We start from the raw sequence: 26,224 nt of genomic DNA, 5'->3' as shown, positions 1-26,224 counted from the left end.
TTGGTTTTGCATCCATCCGTCACATTATTTTTGTTTACTGTTTTGAATATGTATCATTCTTCTGCATAAGTAACATTTATATACATGATGTAAAAAGACATTATATTGAAGTATGAAGAGGGGGGAAATTATGCATAGTTTGACTCATATAATAAAGTCACAATAATAAGGGTGGCAAATAAATGCACAATATATAATAAAGTCATATTTAATAAAAGTGTCAAAGTAAATTCACAATTGAAGTGACGTGAAAAGACATTATCTTGAAGTATGAAGAGGGGGAAAATTATGCATAGTTTGACTCATATAATAAATTGTAAAAAAAACTTTTACTGTATAACTGTACATATTTCTCTTAATGGTTTGGACTGTCCAATTTTTGAGTAACTGTCCTATACATTATTCCAAAGGGCAATGATTTTAAGTAGATCTCATGCATTGTTTGGTTTTGCATCCATCCGTCCCATTATTTTTGTTTACTGTTTTGAATATGTATCACTCTTCTGCATAAGTAACATTTATATAAATGATGTGAAAATACATTATATTGAAGTATGAAGAGGGGGAAAATATGCATAGTTTGACTCATATAATAAAGTAACAATTAATAAAGGTGAAAATAAATGCACAATATATAATAAAGTCTTATTTATTAATGGTTTCAAAGTAAATTCACGATTGAAGTGACGTGAAAAGACATTATGTTGAAGTATGAAAAGGGGGAAAAATGTGCATAGTTTGACTCATATAATAAATTGTAAAAAAAACCTTTTACTGCATAACTGTACATATTTCTCTTTATGGTTGGGACCGTCCAATTTTTGAGTAACTGTCCTATACATTATTCCAAAGGGCAATGATTTTAAGTAGTTCTCATGCATTGTTTGGTTTTGCATCCATCCGTCCCATTATTTTTGTTTACTGTTTTGAATATGTATCATTCTTCTGCATAAGTAACATTTACATACATGATGTGAAAAGACATTATATTGAAGTATGAAAAGGGAAAAAATATGCATAGTTTGACTCATATAATAAAATCACAATTAATAAAGGTGGCAAATAAATGCACAGTATATAATTAAGTCATATTTAATAAGGGTGTCAAAGTAAATTCACAATTGAAGTGACGCGAAAAGACATTATATTGAAGTATGAAGAGGGGAAAAGATATGCATAGTTTGACTCATATAATAAATTGTAAAAAAAAACTTTTACTGCATAACTGTACATATTTCTTTTAATGGTTGGGACCGTCCAATTCTTGAGTAACTGTCCTATATATTATTCCAAAGGACAATGATTTTAAGTAGATCTCATGCATTGTTTGGTTTTGCATCCATCCGTCACATTATTTTTGTTTACTGTTTTGAATATGTATCATTCTTCTGCATAAGTAACATTTATATACATGATGTAAAAAGACATTATATTGAAGTATGAAGAGGGGGGAAAATATGCATAGTTTGACTCATATAATAAAGTCACAATTAATAAAGGTGGCAAATAAATACACAGTATGTAATTAACTCCTATTTAATAAGGGTGTCAAAGTAAATTCACAATTGAAGTGACGTGAAAAGACATTATATTGAAGTATGAAGAGGGGAAAAAATATGCATAGTTTGACTCATATAATAAATTGTAAAAAAAACTTTTGCTGCATAACTGTACATATTTCTCTTAATGGTTTGGACCGTCCCATTTTTGAGTAACTGTCCTATACATTATTCCAAAGGGCAAAGATATTAAGTAGATCTCATGCATTGTTTGGTTTTGCATCCATCTGTCCCATTATTTTTGTTTATTGTTTTGAATATGTATCATTCTTCTGCATAAGTAACATTTATATACATGATGTGAAAAGACATTATATTGAAGTATGAAGAGGGAGAAAATATCCATAGTTTGACTCATAAATGATACCATATTAACGTTGATTCCAAAGGTCCAGCATCCAGAGATGATAACACAATTCCGACCAATTAGCTTATTTAATGTTAGCTATAAAATTCTCACCAAAGCAATGACGAATAGGCTCAAAGGAATTATGCCTGATATCATTGGCCACTTTCAGAGCAGCTTTGTACCAGGAAGACAAATCACAGACAATATATTGATATACCAAGAGATCCTGCACTCAATGAGGAAGAAGAATGGGAAAAAAGGGTATATGGCAATAAAAATAGATCTCGAAAAAGCTTATGATAGACTTTCCTGGGATTTCATCCGAGAAACACTCATGGACGTAGGCCTAAACCAAGAATGGACAAGAAATATCATGAGCTGTATCGAATCGAGCAGATTTTCAATAAGTTGGAATGGGGAGCAACTTGATTGGTTCAGACCTACAAGGGGAATTAGACAAGGTGATTCAATGTCTCCATACATTTTTGTTTTGTGTATTGAGAGGCTAAGTCATATCATTTGTCAAGCAGTGAACTCAGGGAAGTGGAAACCAATCAAGCTTTCAAGAAACGGGCCGCCTCTTTCGCATCTTTTCTTTGCGGATGATATGGTGCTATTAGCGGATGCTTCAAATGAACAGATACAAGTTATTCTTGAATGCATGAATAAGTTCTGCACAGGATCAGGACAAAGAATAAACCGTCAGAATTCACAAATCTTGTTTCTAAAAATGTCGATATCACTTTGGCAAATCCTATATCAACTTTTGCTGGTATTCCTCTAACAAATGACTTGGGTAGGTATCTTGGTGTTCCATCGATTCATGAGAGAGTGAAAGGAAGCCTTTTCAAGCAAGTTTTGGAAAAAAGTAAAGGCGAGATTAGAGGGCTGGAAAACAAAATACCTAAGCCTAGAAGGGAGACAAGTTCTTATACAATCAGTGCTAAATGCTATTCCAGTCTTCACTATGCAAACATGCTTTTTACCAAAAGGCATTTGTTCGGAATTAGAGAAAATCATCAGAAGTTTTCTATGGGGGGAAAATTTGGAGAAAGAAAATGCCATATGGTGAAATGGGATCAAGTGAATAAATCAAAGAGTAATGGTGGTTTGGGTATAAGAAAATTAGCCCACATGAATTTAGCATTCATGACTAAGCTGGGCTGGAGACTTTTAAAGGAAAAGGACAGCCTTTGGACGAAAGTTTTGAAAGGTAAATATATGCGCAATGTAAATAATCCGAACAATATCATAGCAAAACATGGCGCATCAAATTCCTGGCAAGGGATATCCAAAATTAGTACAGTGCTGGATAACGGTAGAAAAATGGCTGCTAGAAATGGGAAGTCTACTTGTTTCTGGACGGATAGATGGCTAATTGAGGAACCTTTGCAAAATGTATTGCTCAAGAACATTACAGAAATGGATTAGACCAAGAAAATAAATGCTTATTGGAGAAGTGGTGAAGGGTGGGACTGGAAAGCAATAGAAGGACTCTTGCCAATTGATGTCCAAAACAAATTGGCGGCTTACATCCTTTTGGACGATGATAATGCTGAGGACAGTAGCTGCTGGGGAAGAACTAGTAATGGCTTATTCACAGTAAAGTCACCTTATGAGATGGTTAATGATTCCGTTGACAACAGACAATAAAACAAGTGGAAAACCATATGGAACCTTCAGGTCCCAAACCGAGTTCGAGCTTTTGCATGTCTAGTTGTTCTCAGAAAGATCATGAGCAATGAAGAACGAGTCCAACGAGGATTTACTACAGAGGGTCACTGCCCTTTATGTACAGAGGAAATTGAAGATGTAGACCACATTTTCAGAAAATGCAAAGAGGCAAAAGGGATTTGGAGAGAGCTACTTGCCGAAAGCAAGAATAAAGATAATTTAAGACTCTCTTTTAATGATTGGATGTGGTCGAACCTAGCTAAAGCCACACAGAAAGATACTGATTTCAACTGGAACAGTATGTTCGCAATTGCAATTTGGTGGATTTGGAAATGGAGGAATGAATATGTGTTTAAGAATAAGAAGATGGATGTCAAGATGAAGGCAAAGTGGATAAAGGATCAGTATCTGGAAGTTCAAGTAGCCTTTTTAACAAAAAGAGTTATACCTCATAACAGAATTACATATGAATATCGAAGAATCAGGTGGATACCTCCACCAAATGATTGGTGTGCTTTAAATGTTGATGGAAGTGTCAAATTTCAGGGTAAACAAGCAGGTGGAGGTGGTATCTTAAGGAACTCAAATGGGGAATGGATTACGGGATTCATTTACAATATAGGCATCTGTACCATTGAGGAGGCAGAATTATGGGCAATATATAAGGATTGGAACTAACTTGGAAGCTGGGATATAAAAAAGTAGAGCTTGGAATAGACTCAAAGGTTGCTGTAAAGTGGCTACATGGAGAAGGGATGCCATGCTCTTCACTGTATAATTTGATCTTCAAATGTAAAAATCTACTAGATAAGGAGTGGGAAGTCAAAGCATTGCATATCTACAGAGAACAAAACATAGCAGCAAATTTCTTGGCTTCGACATCACTCAATTATGACAGAGGCTGGAAAGAAATTGAAGTCCCTTCGACAAGATTGAAAGAGATAATAGAAGAAGATAAGCTCGGTGTGAGTGTCGGTAGGAGAGTGCCAATTAGTTAGGCACTTTCTTTTGGGTGTCCCCCTCCCCTTTGATCAAAAAAAAAATAAATAAACAAATCCAGTAATGTATTTAGGAATGAATAAACAAATCCAGTAATGTATTTAGGAATAAAACATGAATATTTAATGTTTATTAAGGTTATTTTTATAATAAATATCAATTAAATCACATGAACCGAATTCTTACTAAAACTCAATATTTTTATAAATAATTTTTCATTAGATTTTTAAAATAAAATTCTAGCTTTTGGATTGTCTCGTCTCACGGATGGAATTTGATTTTTTTAAAAATGAAATTCACTTGATTACATCTTAGTACTTGATTATGAAATGCTACTATGATAAAATCTTAAAACTAATTATATAATTTAAATGAGTTTTAGTATGAAATATACATAATATATATGTGATATTGGTTGAAATTAAATATTTTCTCTATCATAGATAGGGATATTTTAGAAATAATTTGTGGGAAAAAAAGAAAAGAAAAGGTCATTTCACAATCAGTTATTCTATTAAGTAAATAGAAGGTAATTAATATTCCATTAAGTTCTCTCTAAATAATATAAGAAAATTAAATAAAGGATTAATCGTCATTCTCTTTTAGACATTGGCACTCGAAATAGCATAAGAAAAATTGTATGCTAAATATTTTCCACGATTGCTTACACTCAATGTTAAGATTTGGACTTATGATTTTTGACCAAAATTATATGTAAGAAAATTGTGCTTATGTTTACTCGTGTCGTCCAACGCAAACGGCCTCACTATCGTCCAAATAGTGGTTAACAAAGTTTGAGTTTACATCTGACTTTCACATTTGAAGAGTTTGATATATATAGAGCCCATTTGCTCATTTGCTAGACATCTCATCCAAACTTTCTAAACATCCTAAGTTCATGAGAGCAACTCAAGTGAGAAGAAAAAAATTGAGTCTTATTCTTGTGTGAGTTAGAGAAAATATTTTCTCTGATATACTCGAGGTTGAGATTGTGAGAGATTGATTGTTGTATATACTTGTAATATTTTCTCCCTAGAATAAAAATTTGCAATAGCTCCGTGAACGTAGCCTATATTGAGTGAACTACATAAATATTTATGTCCTTGTTAATTATTTTATTCGGTATTTTTGATAATATATTATCATCATGAACGTCATTGTTTTCGCGTGATCCACAACACTCAAATTCAGAAAAACATAAGAGAATGGGTGATGTGTTTTTTTTTCGAGAAAATAATTACATTTTTTTATATTATTTCGTGAAGCAAAATTTCTATTTTAAATATTTCATTGTATTTAGTTGATAATTTTGTGATATTATATTATAATATGTCCATATATATAATAAAAATTAATATTTTTAATACAAAAAATAACCATTTTCATGAATAAATTTTAGCCAATGTGATAGTTTGAACAACTAAGTTATCTATCTTGCCAGGATCAATTTTTGTTTCTTGTAATCTCTCACTATTAGTTGTCTACAGTTTCATTTCCCTGCTTACTGACACTGCCTCTCTGTCTTCGACGATCTAGTGCATCCGCCGTGCAAATGGTCTTCTTGCAAGGTACTGCCATGTGCTTCAAGAAGGTGGAAAACCATCCAGCCGAGTTTCAACCTATTGACAAAGGAAACTCTTAATCTTCTACTGTTGGTTAAGCCATTGATGTTCGACAATTCCAAGGGTTATACGCATACAGTTAAGTTGCCAAATATTTTTTCCTTTGCAGGGATATATTAGTGTTGGTTGCCCACAGGCAGCGATTGGCATAAAGGATGAAAAAATTGAGGAGAGGTCTGAATCCTGACAGAATCACATAACTTGGTCAGAACTTGTACAGAATTTGGACACAACTTCAGACAGAATTTGGACACAAGTTCGGACACTTTATAACTCGAATTCAAGTAGGAGTTTGAGAAGAATAACCCTTTAGAATATGGCCTTGCTGCTTCCAAAATCAACCTAAGCTAGAACGAGTTTAGCAACACCAAATGGCTCGATTTCTTGGAGTGTTTTTGAAGGCTTTTGTGTATCATTATGTTCCAGATTTGAGGGGTATTTTTTGGCTGATTGGCTGCCCATTCCACACGTTGTGCGAGCCCCCATAATCCCTTATTAATGTGGTCAAAGTTGAGCAAAACTGCGGGTCACATGTGTTAACTAAAAGGTTATTCTTACACCACAAATGTGCCCAAATTCTAGCTTAAAATGACAGCTTATTTTTGAGCTATTGGAGCTGAAATTAAGGGTCCATGAGCTGAAGGTTTTGGTTCTTCATGAGCTAGAAATATTGGAATTTCTTGGCTTGAGCTGATTGAACTTGGTTCGAGCTAATGAAGCTGAGATCCGGGTCCATGAGCTGAAAGTTTGATATATCATGAGTTGACAATATTGAAATACCTTGACTTGCACTTCTTGAGCTTTTGGGAGCAAAAATTGGGGTCATCACAATCAGGCTTGTTACCACATAGCTAAAACATTGAAAAATGGATGCAATTTCTATACATCAAAACATGTTTAAGATTGCAGATCCAACACTTGAATGCCCCAATGCTACTTGCTAAAGATGGAGATTCAGTGGAAGAAGACCTAGCACAAAAGCCCACGATCATCTTCAGCTTTCTGCTGCTGGAATGTGTTGGAGTGGTGATTGTTTCATGGGATAACTGGCAAGTGCAAGTTCAATAACTCATTCAATATATCAGGTTTTTTTTGGAAGACTTCACTGCAAATTTCTGATGATGCAACTTGGTAGCTGCAGTATTTATTTGTAAGTATGATTTCTGAAGTCTTCTCTTTTCAATTTTGAAGAGAAAAAGAACTTGCTTCATGTTTTCCTTGTTGCAAAGCTCAAAATATGGCTAATCTTGTTTTGTCGTCTCATTTCTGCGAAGGCATTCTGTTGAAAATAGAAGAGACCGTTATTATTTTTGTATGAAATATTAATAGAAGTTGACGGGAAACTTGTACACATGGTTAGCCGGAACGGTTGCGGTGCTTGGAACGGCAACTACCGTTCCAGTTTCAATGTTATGTTGCGGAACGGTTGTATAAAAAAATTAATAAATTCAAAAAATTGGTAAAAAAATTTAAATATAAATTACATCATACTAAAAAATAAAATATATGAAGTTATTACAAATTAATATATCAATACAAAACTATTTTACAATAATAGCACAATAAGAAATACACACTAAAAATTATAACATACCAAAGCTAATACCATGAAGAGTGACGCGGAGGAGCGAATAATTGTTATATTATTCATCACTATCTCGTAGATTAAATTGATTTCGAACATTTGGATATTGACGTGATTGTCTATAGAGATATTGATTAGATTGAGATGACGAAAGATCATTAGAATAGGATGACTAATTTTGTAATAGTGTTTCGTCACGACGATTATAGTATCTGAATCCACGATACACAGTAGAACTATCAGCTGTACTTGAAGATCTATACTCGGGACCATGACGTTCAACACCCCGCCATATAGATGATGAAGATTCATTGTATCTATCACCAATATATTGAGACGACCCATAATCAAATCCACGATGTCTAATTCCATGTGTACCAGATGTTGAAAAATCAAATGATCTATCAAAACATGAAAGTTATAGCCTTATATCTTATCTTTCTAATGGAAGTGGACCTCACAACAATTGGATCAATATACAAGACATTATACTAAAAACTACAACTACTACCACATTTTTCATACTATTTCTGTACTTCCATTTCCTATTTGGCTCAAGATCAACTTTCTATTCTACACATTCATTTCCATAATCATCAACAACTATGAAATATAATACCAATAACATAACCATTGTATTACCATTCCAATAAACATAACCATAAACAATAACCATCTACAATAATCATTACCATACCTTACCGTAATGAACCATGAATATCTCATAACCATATTTTTTAAACACCAAACCGTTCCGCTCGGCCGTTCCGTTCCGTTCCGCTCAGCCGTTAAATCGCCGATAAAACGTCGAAGAACAGCGCTACAAAACAATCACCGATTTGCCTTGGAACTTTGGAACGGCGGTCACCGTTCCCGTTCCGTTCCGGCGAACCATGCTTGTACAGCGGTCCTCAATTTTAGAGAATGTGCAGAAATTCCATGCAGTAAACACAGTGGCAACATGCAATCCCTTGAAACGTGCTTGATAGATGTTAAATGCCAAGGACTTAACTGAGATTCCGGTCACAGCTTAAGGAAACATCAATTGGAAATGTAAATTTTTCGGTAACAATAATCAGTGAGTGTCTTGCTATTGCACATAGTATACTAGCGCCTTTGTACAGAGAACTGAAAAATAAAAAACAAGAAAGCAAAATGAGGAAAGTACGTATTGATTGTCATAGCATTCTCTGCAGTATTTAAGACAAGAAGTTCAACTGTGAAAACAAATTCAAGTAAAAGCATTCTGCCAACTATTCCTCTGTCAGTACCAGTAGGTATAATGTATATATTTTTAATTTCTGAACTTTATCCATGTGTTGCTTTACTTAGGCTCCTGCAAGGATATGACAGTTTCAAATGCCCCTGCAAGCGCTTTCACCTTGTTTTTCCTCTGCTCCCGAAGCTTACTTGCAGTTTCCTCGATCACATCATTTGAAACTGCAGAATCCTTCTTTCCTTGCGGTACTTGTTTTTTAACTCCCACACTTTCTGTCTCCTGCTTCTTTCCCTCTGCGATTTCCTGCACTTCCGTTTCTTTAGACTCGATTGCTTCATTTCCACTGGCTGCTGCTTCCTTGGTGCAAAGGTCGATTGCTTCCTGGGGAATATCCAAATGTTCTCCATCCTTTTGTCCATGTTCTTCATCCTTCTCCTCAACTTCAACAACGGGAATATCTGAAACACTTTCTTCGGTTTGATTGTTATCACTTTCGTTCGAAGTGTGTTCTTCTAATTCCTGATGTTTGCTGCCGGTTTCTTCAATATGTGACTCGCATTCTGGCTCTTCTGTCTGGATACCAAAAGAGGCATCATCTTGTTCAGAAACGGTATACGCCTCTTCAGTCTCAACCTTGACCTCCTCGCCTTTCTCCTCTTTAATCTTCTCCGAGTCTTCCAGTACCAAAATTTCAGTTTCCATCTCATTGTTGCTCTCGACTTGAGGTGCCTCTTCTTCAGCTCTAGCAACGGCAGATTCTTCATCTTCTTCTTTTGTTTCAGGTTGCGGGACGACATAAGCATTGGAAGCCTCCATTTTCTCAGAAGGGATAGTGACCTGCTCCTTCACTATGGCAGTACCACTTCCGGCGTCCTGCTTTTTAACGTAAGTTCCACTCTTTTTTACAATACTTACTGTCCTGACATACATGGAACTCTGTTTTCCAGCATTCTTTGTCTTCTGTACCGTACTAGTTTTGCTGGAAAACGAGGAAGATCGAAGAGTAGGACTTGGTGAAATCCGTGTTTTTTGTGTGCTAGAAGCCGATGGAGGCCTGTCAAATGATCTTCTTCTTGAAAGACTGGGCTTGTGGGCAGTTTCACTGGCAACCGTTTTCTTGCCTTGTTGCTTCGAATTCTCGTTACCAGAACTTAAGGTGGGCCTGAGATAGTTTGGAATTTGCTTTTCTGATGTAGTTGAATCTCGGTTTTTTCCAGGAGAGATTGTCTTGGAAGGGCTGGGGCGGCTCCTGCCTTGCGGTGCGGTTCCAGTTTGAGGAGAATTTGAAGGGGATGTTCCCCTCTTCTCCATCCCAGGTGCACTGTCTTTTGTTCTTGTTGCCATCTATAACCAACACTTCATATTCTACCTGCATTGGGGAACATATATATACATGCTTGTGAATATAAACCCACTGCTCGCCCTGTTTGTGGAGTATGTGGGAGAACAGAAAAATGGTGCCCCGTTAAACAAAGAAAATCTTCAAATTTAACATACATGCACGTTATTATCCTGATATTTGAGCACATACACCTATCACGATGGTCAATTCTGTATAACTCGAGTTTCAACGAAATTATAATTTGGGGGTGTTCATAACTCCCAATGCACGTATTATGTCAAGTTATTGATATCACGAACAAATTCGTATTAATTCACATTTAAATACCTGCAGACAAAAACAGGCAACAAATAAATGTCGTACCTTATATAATGCAAAACGATGAATGCCTTCCCCATTGAATGTCGAAATAGCAAGAACATGGGTAAGTTATTGTGATATTAAAGATTGATATATGAAAGAAATTACAAGAGATGAATGGTTGGCGAAGAGAGGCTTTTGGATGTTGGGTTTGTTGGTAGAATGAATGCGTAAATCATGCACAGCCTGAGATTCCAATAGGCAAGGAGAGCACGTAGTCTTCTTTCTTTCTTTCTTTTTTTTTTTTTTCCTTTTTTAACAAATTACTATATATATATACTATTGAAACAAATCCGCCAATTATATTGTTGGTATAAGCATGTGTGGGGATATACGTACGTGTAAAAAAAGAGCATGTAGGCAAGACAGACACAAATAGACGATAATGTAATATCTCTGCCTATCTTATTTTTGGAGTCGATGGACAGACAATTATTTAGTTAATACATTTGTTGATCCACAATAAAATAAATACGGAGGGAGACAACATTAACAAAATAAATACGGAGGGAGACAACAAAAACAGTACACTGGCAGTGGACCCGTGACGACGGAATGATGATGCGCAATTTCGTTTGAAAATAATTCGAAGCTTCAATCATGATGCCGTATCATTACAAGTTCGTGAGACCCAATCCTTTATATTTTTTAACTTATTATTTCTATCCATTCTCAAAGAATTTGTGTGAGACCGTCTTACAGGTCGTATTTTATGAGACGGATTTTTTATTTGGGTAATCCATGAAAAAATATTACTTTTTATGCTAAAAGTATTACTTTTTATTGTGAATATCAGTATAATTGACCCGTCTCACAGATAAAGGTTCGTGAGACCATCTAACAAGCCAAAAAAAAAAGATGTGGATATTATATGACCAAAAAATTAAGATGGTGACAATAAATAAATTAATATGTATATCTAAATTTTCAAAATTTTAAGTAGTGTATCACTCTTAACAAAAAGAATGAAAAAAATCATTAATTTGAAAATTATAATAAAAGCTATCATATTTAGATTGAATATTTTAACTGTAGAAGCACGTAATACGTGTAAAAAATGGGTATTTTTTTCTATTTATTAAAGTTAAGCATCTTAGAGTAACTAAATGGTGTCTTGGTCTGTTTTTTAATCTACCTAAATTACCCTCACTGTAACCTCTCCACGTTTTTTCAAGATACAATCAGATTATTTCTACTCTCCCAACTGCCAAACGAGACACTCAAATTTCACTCTGCGTTCTTCATTTTCCACATCTTCCAGGGTAAATATCTTTCTTTCACAGAAGAGCTTTCGGTATCATCTTTCCTTTCAAAATCTAAGCACAGACAGATGATGTTCTGAAGAGAAGCATCCAATTGAACAAAAGAAGAGCATGATCTAAAACCACTTCATCTGCCCACAACCGCCGCTGCAACACCCTACGGTTGCTTAATTCTGTCAATCAACTTCATTCATTTTCTGGGTCCTTACCTGTTCTATGAACTGAATTGCTAACTTTTGTAGTTCATTAACACTGGCATGATGACTTTTTAAATTTCATATTTTGCTTGATATTTACTTTTAATCAACCTCCTTCACGATCCTCTGGATACTACATGCTCTATAATTCATTGCACCAAATTTTTAGATGATTGGTTGAAATGTTATTGATTGTGTTTTTTCTATTGTGAGTTGCAGATTTAGTGCAACATCACGAAGAACGTCAGTTGAAACAGGTTCGCTTATCAAATTCTTCCTTCCTCAGTGTTCAGGTTTTATGGAGCTTCGAATTTACAAAAACAGTAGTTGCAACCATTGAATATTAGTTAGAGTATAATGTTTGGAGTTTGTTGATTATTCTATGAAAAGAATATAAAATTACACGGCTGGATGCTGTAATTAAAAATACCAAGAGCATTACTTCATGATTGACGGAATTAGGTAGCGAAAGAATTTAATTTTGATCCATTTAAGTAGGCTTATCAGCTTTAAACCTGAAATTATTGAAGATATATGGGTAAATGTTGGATTTATATTTCGAAACTAAGCTTATTTGTGCATATGGCTTGAATTTATGCTGAAACATGTAGTTGTACTCTGTAGCAGTACAAACAGAGCATATTGGCTCCTTTTTTATGTTACTGCGACTTTTACATATGGAATTTGAAGTTATGGTCTGAAGAAAGCCTCTACTGCTCTGTGTTGCTTCAATTTGATGCCAATTTTTTAACATCATTTGGTTGAAAATTGAAAGAGATATGCTCATATTACTGAAACTGGTCCTACATCATAATCAGGCTTGCGGTAGTGCAAAGTGCTTATTGTTTTTTAAAATTCTGGGAATTGTTCTCTGGAAAATTGTAAATATTATTCCAATGAATGTTGTAGAGAATTGTCTTATCTTCGAAATCGAAATGACACCGAAATCATGTAATTTGGTTTAGTGATGAATGATATTTACCCAATTTCCCAGATAATATGCATTTTCAAAGAAATAGGGCATACAAGATTATAAGCGTGTTCTTGCAGACAAATTTAGGCCAGTTATATGATTTTATTTGGCATAACTCTGTGTTTTATCATATCTAATAGGTGATTGTCACCTTATCGGGTTTTTTTAATTAATTTAAAAATAAAAAAATATTTCAAAAATAATTCAAAATAAAATAATTTTACAAAATTACTATAATCCGTGCTTCGTAAGCACGTATTAAAGTGAGGTGGAGCATTATCCGTGCTTTGTAAGAACGGATGCCCGTCCACGTGGACGAGCATCCGTGCTTACACATCTCACTCCATATAATAGATTTATTTATTTTTATGTTGTGATTGAAATTTAATTAATAATAATAACTTAAATAGAAAATAAAAAATATAAATTTAGGAATAGAATAAAAATATTATAATTCAGCGTAAGTTTTATCGATAATATATGCTAAATTTATCGATAATATATGCTAAAGTTAAACCTCTCATTAGTGTATTGGTGAACGACTACTATTTTTATTCTCCTTAATTTTCTCCCTTCAATCCTCTCGTATCTCTTATTTTTCAATCACCCAATCAAATAATACAAAATATTTAATAATTATCATATATTATAAATTTTTATATTTTTCATTTGAATTAAATTAATTTTTAAAAAGTATAATAAATAATAATAATATATTTATAAATATACGTTCACGCAATGCGTGTGAGTTAGATGTTAGTCTGTTAATATCCAACACCGGCCCTTCTTCAACAACAGGCCATCACACAGATACCTTTGTAAGCACAGATGCTCGTCCACGTGGAGCATCCGTGAGCATATGTGCTTACTAAGCACGGATAATGCTCTACCTCACTCTAATCAGTATTTACGAAACACGAAAGTAATTTTACAAATTTATTTTATTTTGAAATATTTTTTTTAAAAAATTAATAATAAAAAAAACTCCACCTTAGCATTTCAAAACTGATGCTAAATAATCACATAATATATAAAACCAAAAATAAAAATGTAAAATTTAAATATAAAAAATAATTTTTTTGGATGAGATATAAGAAATAATCAAATTCTAAAAAAAATTGAAATTAAAAAAAGGGAGGTGAATCAGTCGGACCAGTTTTTAATCGGTTCGAGGTTGGTCCAACTCATTTCTTAACCAGTTTGACCGCTAATAAGGTTTATAGACTTGGTCCGATCCAGTTTTGGAAACATTGTTCTATTACATTTGAGGAAAAAGAACAATTTTATGAAAAGTTTCAAGCTAAACAATATCTAGTAGCTAGCAGATTCAATCGATTGCATCCATATAATGAACACATAAACTTATATCAGACCATCTCATGGATCGATTTTGTAAGACAAATCTTCGAACCGACACGAACCATTAAAAATTATTATTTTTTACTATAATTATGGACATTTTCAATCCGTTGATATTCATTTGGGACTGAATCGAGAAATACCCTAAAGAGATGGAACTGAACTGGAAATTTTCCCAACTTGTAATTATCAATAATTTAAAAGTTTTAAAAATAATATAATTATTTAGGTATATAATATTTTTCTTTATTTAAAAAGGGATTAGTTTATTTGATGATCATAGTTACACACATATATATATGTATGTATGAACTATCTAAAAATTTAAAATAAAAATAATAATATGACTATAATTTTAGAATATAGATAAAAAAAATAAGATTGATAATGAGTTATTATATTTTGGTCAGATGAGTATTTAAATAAAAATGAGTGAAATGAATTGATTAGCTAACACTTTTATTTTATGGTTTTTCTAATTTTATAAATATCAACGTGAACTAGCAAATGATCCAAAAAAAATGCGACTGAACCCACCATTTTCCCGCAATTGGTCTTGATACATAGTTTTATAAGTGAAATTGAGAATTGATAAAAGTGAGCACACACAATATAAATGTCATTTAACCACACATATGAAAGGGATCGAATTGATAAAATTGAGAATAAAACGAAAAAAAAACTACAATATAAATAAATTAGTGTAGTAATGATTCATAACGCAAATTATCAAATGTGCCTAATTTAGAATGTGTTGATAAATGGAACAGAGGGATAATGGATTTGAGGATTATTGCATAACCAATTCTTTCAAATTAGTTCGAAAGCTCAAACTAAGGCATTCTTTCAAATGCTAATGTTTTTGTTTGCCCATAAACAAGTTTCCCAACAAGATGAAGAATACGCACCTAGTTTTCAGAAGAAGAAAAGAAAAATCAATCTGAATTCTCATCATCTGTTTCATTGTTTAGCACTGACATGCCCTCAACTATTGATCCCTCTACGTCAGTTCTTATTAACTCAATATCTATTACATTTACATCAACTAACAGCGACTGCACACCAGAAAAATTATTATGAGTGAAATGCGTTGTATCAAAATCATCTTCATCTCCCATATTATATATATCTCTTGGTGTGTGACGAATGATACAACTCCAGTTCTCATCTTTTGGATCACATACATAATAGACCATTTGAGCTTGTGAAGCCTGAATAAAAGGTTCATGTTCTTCACGTTCTCCTGTATGTATCAAACGTGAAAAATTCACCATTTCGAATCCTAACAGATCAATTTTCACTCCATTAGCAATATTAACCCAATCACATCGAAAAAGAACGATTCGTCCACGACCACCATAATCAAGTGAGATAACATCAGTTAATCGACCATAATAGGTTGACTCGAGATCATCATTATCATGAGCAGACTGCACCATGACCCCGCTAGTCTGATTTTTTTTGTTTTGTTCAGATTCCACCATGCGAAATGCAAAACCATTTATATTGAACCCATGATAACGGAATGCCACAGAATTGGGACCACATGAAAGTGCTCTTAGATCTAAATCATCAATTTGTTCATTTGTTCGATCAACCTACAATATACAAATAATTTCAAAAATTATCACAGATGAATCTTAAAAATTGATTTGTCTATCGATGAACCTGTGATGTACAAATACATAATCATAAATTACTTACTCTTTTTGCAAACCAGTCCGCAAATTGCATTCGTACGAAACCATCCAATTCAGAATTAGTTGGACGACGACCATATCTATGTCTTCTCTTCAACTCGTTCTTAAATTCTCTGTTCAATGGTAGCAAAAACTAGAAGTTAGAAATTTTCATCGATGATAAAAACAATGAACAAAAAAAATTTAAAAAAGTATACATACTCACGATATGGGTTCAACATTGTACGGTTCGAAAGGATATATCTATGAGCTTGATTTAGAGTTTTGACATCCAAGGTGACTACTTGACGCCCTTTCGTAGGTCGTCCTACTTGTGGAAACATTGATAATGAAGGAAACTCAAAATTTGATGTCTCTTTGTGTCTTGTTTCATTATTGTAGAATGAGTTATCGCCCTCTAAATAACGAGAACAAAATACAACACATTCATCTGCCAAATATGCCTCTTCAATGTTTGCCTCTGGCCGTGCTCTATTTCTAACAAAATTTTTAAGTTTACCAAGATATCTTTCTATTGGATGCATCCATCGATAATGTACTGGTTCAACTACTCTTGCTTCATATGCTAAATATACCACCAAATGCACCATTATTGTGAAAAAAGATGGTGGAAAAATTCTTTCCAACTGACACAAAGCCAGTATAATCCCATAGTTATTTGGGGCGCAAGGCGCACTAAAGCGCAAGGGTGTCTTGGGGCCTGAGGCGCGAGGCGCGAGGCGAAGCGCACGCTTTATTGAAGTAAAGCGCATTTAACACAAATTTTAAAATTCAACATATATAAAATATTTTGACAAAGATAAAAAAATATAAATAAAAATTCATTAGCAGATAATGTAGCATAAATCATAGCAAAAAAAAAAAAACAAACTCCAATCATCTAAAATTCATTAGTAAGTCGTAAGTGACTAAGTGCAACATAATATATTAACCAAAAAACTTCAAAAATCTAAATCATCAAATTCATCTGCATCCTCCCCAACTGTATCATCATCATCATCATCTCCAGAAGCTGAAGCTCCAGATTTGTCTGATTCCTCATCGTTTTCGCCAAAATCAATTTCTTCATCATCTTCATTGCTATAACGATAGATAGTAGATCTTCTTTTATACGTATTTAATGTACTCGTACTAGCCGCTGCTTCTTTTGTAGAGGATGTGCCTCGAGATCTAAAATTATAGGCATCTTCATCAACCCCAGAAGCTCGTCCAACTTCACCCCAAGTCAAACTATCATCATCAAATACGAGATCATTTTCGTCACCACTATTATTATCTAATCCTCCCATCAACCATTCATTACTATCATCGATATCAGCCAAAGAAATAGGATCAATCCTATCACGCATATCATATCGGCGCCTCAAAGCCCTGTTATACTTGATGTAAACCAAATCATTCAATTTTTTTTGCTCCAATCTATTTCTTCTTTTGGAATGAAGCTGCACAAATTTGATACAAATTAATTTTAGATTTAAAATAATAAATTTTATTTAATATTTCATTAAAGACTAATACTTAGTACTCACATGTTCAAACACACTCCAATTTCGTTCACAAGCAGATGAGCTACAAGTAAGGCTAAGAACTTTCACCGCGAACACTTACAATTCGAGTGTCGAACACCCATAAGCCAACCACTATTCCGCTGGTAATTTTGAAACAAAATAAAAAATTGAGCATTAAAACTATTACATATCAATTATCATATAATAAAAATAAAATATTGATTACCTGGTGATTTTTTGTTTCTTTGTCTGACTGCCATGGGCATCCCAAAAAGTTCTTCGGCCCTTTTGTACATTGGCAATTGGTCCATGATCTTATCCTGTAACTCCTCGGTTTCACACATCCTAGCGATACATTTATACAAACCCGTCACAACTTCATTATCATTTTCTATATTAGAATTCGAGTAGAAGAACTCCGGGTTTAAGAAATGCCCAGCAGCATGTAAAGGTCGATGGAGTTGTATCGTCCACCTATGATCAATTATAGCAAAAATATCTTTATATTTATCTTCTTTGTTATCAAATGAGGCAACAATAGCTTCTTTAGCCCGATCCATTGCCTCATAAATATAGCCCATTGGAGGTTTTTTTTCTCCATCAACCAATCGAAGAACTTTCACCACAGGACCACCTACTTTAACAGCATAAACAATCATATTCCAAAACGAAGGCATTAGTATAACCTCTGCTGCCCGCTTACCTGGTGCCTCCTTTGCAAATATACTAGTGGTCCATTTCTCAGATGTAAACATTTTTCTCAAACTCGCTTTGTGATTTTGAAACCGCTTTAAAGTCAAAAAAGCGGTTGCAAAACGAGTTTTTCCAGCTCTGACCATATCTTTCTGCCTCGTGAATTCTCTCATCATGTTTAAAACTCGGGGCCTGTTATATATATATCCATTAACCATCATTGCTCTTTCATATACCTTCTTCAAGTGAGGAAGTTTAAAAAAATCTTTAAGCATCAAATCTAAACAATGAGCAGCGCATGGAGACCAATATAAGTGAGGATATTGTGCTTCCAAATGACGTCCTGTTCATTAAAATTTAAATGCAATATACAAATTACACATTAGAAGTTACAACTTTAATTTAAATAATATAATAATTTATATAAAGTGATATAACTAATATAAAAAATTAAAAATTAAAACCATACCAGCTAAAACATTTGCGTTTGCACTATCAGTAACAATTTGAACCACATTCTTTGCCCCAATTTGTTGCACATATTTGTTGAACAAATCAAACAATTTCGCACCCGTGTGAGAATAGCTCGACCCATCCACTGATTCTATAAAGACAGTCCCTCTAGGACCATTTACCAAAAAATTAATCAATGTCCTATTTTTTCTATCAGTCCAACCATCTGCCATCAAAGTGCATCCATATTTAACATGGTCATCCGTGTATTCTTTCAGTATCAATCTTGTATGTTCTAACTCCTTTTTTAAGCATGTAACTCTAACTTCATGATAAGTAGGGGGCTTCATTCCACAACCAAATTGTCCAACAGCTTCAATAAATGGTTTAAAACTATCATAATTCACGGCATTAAAAGGAATACTTGCATCATACATCCATCTAGCGAACTTTTGCACAGCATTCTCTCTCAGTTTCTTCTTATTTTCATCATACAACTTCGCTGTCTTTGCATCTTTTTTCTTTCCTTGTGATACAGTCTCATCAACATCTTGTCGGAAGTATAAATCTATTGGACCAGCTTGTTTTAGTTTCTTCCCAGGGAAAATCAGGTGCAAGATTAGAACGCTGACCAAATGAAACTGTTTTAGGTCGTTTCCCTTTTGCCGGTATATCTTCTTCAACTTCCAAATCCAAATATTCGTGTTGTTCTGCAACTTCATCAAAGTGAGGAATCACATCCATTTGATTTTTCAGTTCTTTTTTTTTTCGACATATAAGAACTAATTTCTTCTTTCACATGCTCTGGACATTTTGAGCAAGTTTTTGTATTCCTATTGCCTCCGACAAGATGTTGTTTATGTCGATAAATCCCACCATTAGTTGTTTTCCCACAAAAATTGCACTTCACTTTATTGGTATTTTTTGGGTCTTCTAGTGTTGCATAATTCCATGCTGAATCTTTTCGAAGGACTTGTGATTCAGAATTTGACATTTTTATCTGTAAAACCAGGTTTTATTCTAGAATACTGCAGTAAGTTAATGAGCTTGAAATACAAAATTTAAAAATATAAATACAAAGTATAAAATATAAATATATTGATGCAATAGAATATATTAATTAATCCAATCACCCGAAAAGCAATGAAAGTAATAAAGTAATAAACCAATATTGAAATTTGAAATCAAGCAACAGTAAGGAAAAGTAAACTGCAAGTCTGCGGCAACATTATAATAATAAGATTATAATAACAGACTTGATCCTAAATCCTAGTAATAAAACAAGATTATAATAATCAAGCAACAAGATTATAATTACAGACGATTATAAATCCTAATAGTAAAACTAAACTGCAGCAACAACAGTATAAGCCCAAGATTGATTTATATATTATTACTGCATAATCCAAATAAACCCACTTCGAAAAAGATGGTTTTCTAAGCTTTCTCGAGTCAAGAATTCATACACCAAAAGTCTATTATCATCTTCCAAGCAGTAGCCAATCAGACTCACGAGATGGGGATGCGAAAATTGCCCCAAATATTTTACTTCGGCCTGCAACATAACAGATTGGATTAACTATATTATACCTCAATATTTAACCATTCATCAGACATCAACTAAATGATAGATTCCTCTCTCTTATCTTTATATCAAAAGTTACAACCGGTGTGTGACTAATTGGACTCGAAATACTAGACAGAATTCTTTTCCTAATCATAGGCCACAACAACAGTATGAGTGTATGACATCAAGCAAGCAAAGCCATGCAGATTGTAGAAAGATGATCATTGATCCATATACAATAAATCCTATATTGTAATCCACAAGGCACAAAACCACCAACTCTTATATACTCACAGTTTTTGAAGAAGCAAACTAGCACAGAAGATGAAAAACAGTAGAAAAGTGAGAGACGAACAGAACCAGAGAGTTTCAGATGAAGAGAAAGGCCGCTGCGCTACTCCAGAAAAAATTTCAAGGAACGGTAACGTACATGCAGATTGTAGGGCTTATTTAAAACATTAAAAAGGGCTTTTATTTGTTATTGGGCTTTAAATTTTATTGGGCTTGAGTTATAAATTATGAATTGCGTGGTGTATTACCAAAGCGACAGGAGCTCGCCTTTCTACAGCAGCGCGCCTGGGCCGAGGCGCTCCTCAGGCGCGCGCTTCTTTAATGTCTTGCGCCTGGGTTAAGCTTCTTTAATGTCTTGCGCCTGGGTCCTAACCCAGGCGCAACAGGTGCGCCTGGCTGCGCCTGTCGCCTAGGCGCAGCCAGGCGCTCGCTTTTCACAACAATGTATAATCCCTTCTTCAGCTTTCTGTAACTCATCTTCTCGTAAGGACTTTCCGCACACTGCCTTAAAATATTCACACAAAATGATTAATGGTGCAACTACTTTTTTTGACAACACTCGACGAAGTGCAATTGGAAGGAAATATTCCATAATGACATGACATTCATGGCTTTTTAAACCCATTATTCTACCACGTTCAACATCAACACACTTTGAAATGTCGGATGACATACCATCAGGGACACGTATATCTTTAAGAACCGAACAAAATATTTTCTTCTCAGGTTTACTCAAAGAATAACAAGCTGTTGGAAAATAATATGTACCATCTGGTTGTTTCTGTAGCCATAATTGTTTCATAATGCCTAAATTTTTCAAATCTCTGCGCGCAGCAACATTATCTTTGTTCTTGGTTGGATCATTTAAAAGTGTGCCAAGGATATTGTCACAAACATTTTTTTCAATATGCATGGGATCCAAATTATGTCTAATCAAATTAAACTTCCAATAAGGAAGACTAAAAAATATACTTCTTTTTCGCCACATCTGTTCAATTGACCCAGTTTTTATTCGTACAGTTGGCTTTGATGCATCACTCTTACCAAATAGGACATTTTTGTTTTGAGTCATTTTAAGAACATTGGATCCAGACAACGGTGTCAGATCTAACTCACGTAGCTCTGACTTGCCATAACTCGCCATTTTTCGAATTTCTACATCTGGAGATAAGAAGCGACGATGCCCTCTAAATGACCACTTTTTGCCATTCTTCAAGTACAAAGCATCTGTCTTATCAGCACATGTTGGACATGCATTCTTTGCATATGTGTTCCATCCAGATAAACATCCCAAACCAGGAAAGTCACTGACTGTCCAAAGTAATGCAGCGTGCATTTGAAACATTTTTTTGGTGCAAGCATCATATGTTGGCATCCCATTTTCCCACAAATCTTTCAGCTCAGCCAATAAAGGTTGTAAGTACACATCAATATCATTTCCATGTGCTTTTGGGCCTGGAATTAAGGTGGATAAAATAATTGAATGAGATTTCATGGACTCCCAAGGTGGCAAATTGTAAGGCATTAAGACAATGGGTCAAGTACTGTGTGACATACTTTGATTTTTGAAAGGATTAAAGCCGTCAGCAGCGAGTCCCAATCGTACATTTTGAACATCAGATGCAAAGTCACGATGTCGTTCATCGAATGCCTTCCATGCTTGTGAATCAGCCGGATGCCTCAGAATTCCATCCACAACCCGTTTCTTAGAATGCCATTGCATGTTTTCAGCTATCTTAGTTGACATGAATAATCGTTGTAATCTTGGTTTTAGAGGAAAATACCAAAATATCTTGGCTGGAGTCTTCACCAAAAGACGTTTTTTTCCACCTTTACTTGACTTCTTGGTTTTTTTCCGCAAGTCCTTCCATCTTGAGAGGCTACACACTTTGCAAGCTTGTTCATTCTTATTTTCTCCCCAATAAATCATGCAATCATTTGGACAAGCATGTATTTTTTCATACCCAAGTCCAAGTTTAGAAATTAATTTTTTAGCCTCATAAAAAGAATTAGGTACCTGTGCTTCAAATGGAAGTGCTCGGCGAAGAAACTCCGACAATGTCGTGAATGATTTATCACTCCATTTCCCACTCACTTTCAACTGAAATAACTCAACAAGGAACGTCAATTTTGAAAACTCCGTACATCCGGCATACAGTGGTTGTTTAGCATCATCTACCAATCGATAAAAATCTTCAACATTAGAGTCATACCCCATATGACTTGTTGATGCACCATCGTAGTTCTCATTATTCATAAACGATTCTTCAGGAATCCCAAGTGCTTCACGTAACATGTCTTGTATCATAGGTTCATGATTAGCCATACTAGAAACCTCCTTAGAAGAAGCCGGAAGATCGGTACTTACGCTATCATGAGATTGTATGATAAGTTTTTCTCCGTGAAAACTCCAAATACGATAATCTCGTAAAATACCATTTATCAACAGATGTTCGTGTACTGTCTGACGATCATGATTCAATGAGTTTATGCATTTGCGACAAGGACATGGCTTTGTGTCTTCGTCATTTGTGTCATCAAATGCGTAACGTAAAAAGTGTAGGACTCCAACCCGATACTCAAGACTACCGTGGGGATAGTCCATCCAAGCTTTCTCCATTCGAACCTATTAAATTATTTTAAGTAATTCAAATACATATATGTAATAATGAATGCATCGAACAGTAAATGACATAATAAAGAAAAAATCATACAAGGAATTTTAAATATCTATACTATACTAATCGAGTACAATAATTTTTAAACTTTATCGAATGCCAATATAATTCAACTAAAATCAATTAAAATCACATTCTATGTTTCTAAACTGAAGAATTTTTCCCAATCATTGTCCAAAAAAATCTATTTCTCGTTTAGTAAATATGTTGGAGGTTTACTAAAAGTTTTAGGTAGAACATAAGTACTCAAAGTTTCATACCTTCATTCAATACAAAACAAGGGCATAATCTGTTTTCAGCCCTCCATTCAAACTTTTAAATGAATTTCTCACAGTGGCCACTTTGCATATCCAACAAGGAGTAAATGTTAGCTCGGGTCATTGATTGATGAATTAGTATGAAATTGATTATGTTGTTTTAGCGGACGGTAAGGTAATCAGTATGATACGAGACTAACCATGGCAAGGCTTGCGGTTTTCTTGAATCCCTTTGCAAGAAAATGGAGGGCTGAAAACAGATTCTGCCCTTGTTTTGTGTTGAATGAATGTATGAAACTTTGAGTACATTCTAATATATATGTTCTATGAAGTAGATTACTCATCCTAGAAAACATTAACTGATTTTATATGTACAATTTCAGAAACTCGGAAACTATCAAATAGGGATTAACTTGCAATCTTTAAAAAATTGGCCGACTAAGAGCAAACTTCGTAAGCGCGACACAAGCTTCCCCTGAAACCTCGACTCCAGGATCATCGAGAAGACTCACTAAAGGACTTATCATTCTCGTTTCAGTATCGTTTCAATTCTATGTCGCATAATAATTCATAAGCAACAGATGTCGGACCAAACACGTATCCAAGTACCTTAATATAAAATAGCGAATCACATATTTAAAAACAAAACACTGAATCACATCTGTAAAACAATTTTTAACGAAATCAGAAGATGGATTACATGAGTGTTACCAAGTGAGTTTATTTCCGACAGCAACAGCGCAGAGGATTGCTATTATTTTTTGAAGAACCTCGGAAGCTTGGATTTTGAAAAAGCAAGAAGAAGAATTAACGTTTGCGGCCGGCGAGTATGTGAGACGTAGGTAAAAGAACTGGGAAATTTGGATCTGAGTCTATTAAACCGCTGCTAACTATTTTATTTAATCATAAAAAATTTCCTATATTCCTATTTTATTTAATCATAAAAAATTTCCTATATTTACCGAGGAAAAAAACAATTTAATATATAAAAATTGGGTTATTTTAGGCAATATTCATTTTGTGATCAAGATGGTTACTATAAGACGTAAACCTTTAATTAATATTTGAAACAACACTGTTTGATATGAATAATAAAACGCAAAATGATAGCGTATTGTTGTTTCGCTTAAGGATGTCTTGAATTCTACGAATTAATTATATGCATATATATCGATTTGTCTATAATATTATAAATAAGATGTCGAGTCAAATGTATATTTCTTAAAAAGCTATATATATTAATTAATAAATTATTTTGATTTTATTAAAACATGGTTTATAATTTCTAATTGCGCGATGAAGGTATTCAATCTGACTTACAATTACTCGACGGGAGCTTCATGTCAAATTGAAAATTATCTGTACAATTACGATTTAATTTAGTTAATTATTTAATATAACTTTTATTTGCATTTGTAAATCAATTATATTTGATTCTGACATTCTAAATTAAATTAGAAAATAGAATAATTGTCTCCCTTGTCGTGGTGACTAATCATGACAAGTGTTATGTGGTGAAGTTTCAAACTCTAATTTAAGGTAACGCACGTGGTTCACGACTTTCTCATCTAAATTATGTAAATACACAGTATTATTTGTGAGTGTTTTTAGGGCCGGGAAATTATATTATACAAATTTATATTTTAAAGTACAAAAATTGTATAATTATGATTGATATACTGCTGGTATATTAGGATTTTTTAACAATGAAATCGATCTAGTGTTGCAATCTTGGTGCCGGCGGGATTAAAAATGAATCTGTTTGAAAACGGCTCTCATATTTCATGACGATAAGAGCGGTTTTGGATAACCGCAACTATATTTCATTACGGTACGAGCGATTTTGGTGAACCGTTGTTGCAAGTGCTCCGGCGAAGCGGTTCCACAAACGCTCCTACAATTCGAACCCATTACAAACGGGTCCGTGCCACCACTCTTGCTGCTACACTTATTGGGAGCGGTTAAGCAAACGCTCCTGGAAGACCTGGTCTTAATACATTGTTTTTTTTGTAGTGAGCAATTAGGCAAAAGTTTGATATTGTTAAGGTATTTGAATGAATTTATGATATTATTGTGAATGTATCTCACTGATAAAAGCTTGATGTGAGGATCGTGGAGACGGGCTATCTTGGTGTATTACTCCATTTTGCACTTGAATCATACTTCCCAGGTACGTGTTTTTTAGAGTTTTTGAATTATATTTCCATTCCTTAGGAGACGTCACCTTTCATATGCGTTCAAACGTGAACCAAAACTCGGGACCATTTTTTAATATTTGGACTCGAATTTTGGACCATTTATCATGATTTTGCATTGCATATGTCTTTTACATCTTTTTTTTTTAAAAAAAAAATATTTAAACTTTAATCTTCTGCTTCTTCAACTGTTTCTCTACTACTCTTTCTTCACGACTTGCAATAAATTTATCATTTTTAGTGACAGAATTTTGAATTTTTTTAAATAGTTAGGCAATGGGTTCTTCTTTCAGTATGTTAGGTTATGCTTTAGGTTGACTTTGATGGAATGAGAATATATTTCTCTTGCAGATATCTAAATATTGAAAAATGAAAGCCACAA

General features: G+C 34.1%; 4 protein-coding genes and 1 long non-coding RNA gene across 10 annotated transcripts; 1 reads left to right on the top strand and 4 right to left on the bottom strand.

Annotated features, from left to right (window-relative positions):
• The first annotated feature begins 7,139 nt into the window (after nucleotides 1–7,139).
• Nucleotides 7,140–10,270, top strand: LOC142543001 (uncharacterized). 4 transcript variants are annotated; one of them, XR_012819615.1, is made up of 4 exons: nucleotides 7,140–7,353; nucleotides 8,721–9,061; nucleotides 9,790–9,892; nucleotides 9,982–10,270. It is a non-coding gene; the product is annotated as an uncharacterized LOC142543001 (long non-coding RNA). The 4 variants fall into 4 exon arrangements; XR_012819614.1 differs by having other exon boundaries at nucleotides 7,233–7,357; XR_012819616.1 differs by having other exon boundaries at nucleotides 7,233–7,357; nucleotides 8,721–9,065.
• Nucleotides 9,055–10,929, bottom strand: LOC142542999 (uncharacterized). Its single transcript, XM_075649955.1, has 2 exons — nucleotides 10,713–10,929; nucleotides 9,055–10,376 (listed from the first exon to the last, which is right to left on the bottom strand). Exon 2 carries the CDS (start codon nucleotides 10,349–10,351, stop codon nucleotides 9,113–9,115), a length of 1,239 nt encoding a protein of 412 aa, XP_075506070.1. The 5' UTR covers nucleotides 10,352–10,376; nucleotides 10,713–10,929; the 3' UTR covers nucleotides 9,055–9,112.
• Nucleotides 10,930–15,347: 4,418 nt separating this feature from the next.
• Nucleotides 15,348–16,986, bottom strand: LOC142542997 (uncharacterized). The gene is made up of 3 exons (XM_075649952.1): nucleotides 16,402–16,986; nucleotides 16,205–16,313; nucleotides 15,348–16,098 (listed from the first exon to the last, which is right to left on the bottom strand). Exons 1-3 carry the CDS (start codon nucleotides 16,950–16,952, stop codon nucleotides 15,436–15,438), a joined length of 1,323 nt encoding a protein of 440 aa, XP_075506067.1. The 5' UTR covers nucleotides 16,953–16,986; the 3' UTR covers nucleotides 15,348–15,435.
• Nucleotides 16,987–17,063: 77 nt separating this feature from the next.
• LOC142542996 (uncharacterized) lies at nucleotides 17,064–20,142 on the bottom strand. 2 transcript variants are annotated; one of them, XM_075649951.1, is made up of 4 exons: nucleotides 18,871–20,142; nucleotides 17,935–18,744; nucleotides 17,730–17,848; nucleotides 17,064–17,642 (listed from the first exon to the last, which is right to left on the bottom strand). In XM_075649951.1, exons 1-3 carry the CDS (start codon nucleotides 19,574–19,576, stop codon nucleotides 17,841–17,843), a joined length of 1,524 nt encoding a protein of 507 aa, XP_075506066.1. In that variant the 5' UTR covers nucleotides 19,577–20,142; the 3' UTR covers nucleotides 17,064–17,642; nucleotides 17,730–17,840. The 2 variants fall into 2 exon arrangements, with proteins under 2 accessions (XP_075506066.1, XP_075506065.1); XM_075649950.1 differs by having other exon boundaries at nucleotides 17,730–18,744.
• A 1,882-nt stretch (nucleotides 20,143–22,024) lies between these two features.
• Nucleotides 22,025–24,499, bottom strand: LOC142542998 (uncharacterized). 2 transcript variants are annotated; one of them, XM_075649954.1, is made up of 2 exons: nucleotides 24,348–24,499; nucleotides 22,025–23,338 (listed from the first exon to the last, which is right to left on the bottom strand). In XM_075649954.1, the coding sequence occupies exon 2, from the start codon at nucleotides 23,330–23,332 to the stop codon at nucleotides 22,250–22,252; it is 1,083 nt and encodes a 360-aa protein (XP_075506069.1). In that variant the 5' UTR covers nucleotides 23,333–23,338; nucleotides 24,348–24,499; the 3' UTR covers nucleotides 22,025–22,249. The 2 variants fall into 2 exon arrangements, with proteins under 2 accessions (XP_075506069.1, XP_075506068.1); XM_075649953.1 differs by having other exon boundaries at nucleotides 24,359–24,499.
• Between the last annotated feature and the right edge of the window lie 1,725 nt (nucleotides 24,500–26,224).

This window comes from Primulina tabacum, chromosome 4, assembly GCF_025594145.1.
Source record: "Primulina tabacum isolate GXHZ01 chromosome 4, ASM2559414v2, whole genome shotgun sequence".
NCBI lineage: Eukaryota > Viridiplantae > Streptophyta > Magnoliopsida > Lamiales > Gesneriaceae > Primulina > Primulina tabacum.
This window is presented reverse-complemented; position numbering and strand designations above follow the sequence as displayed.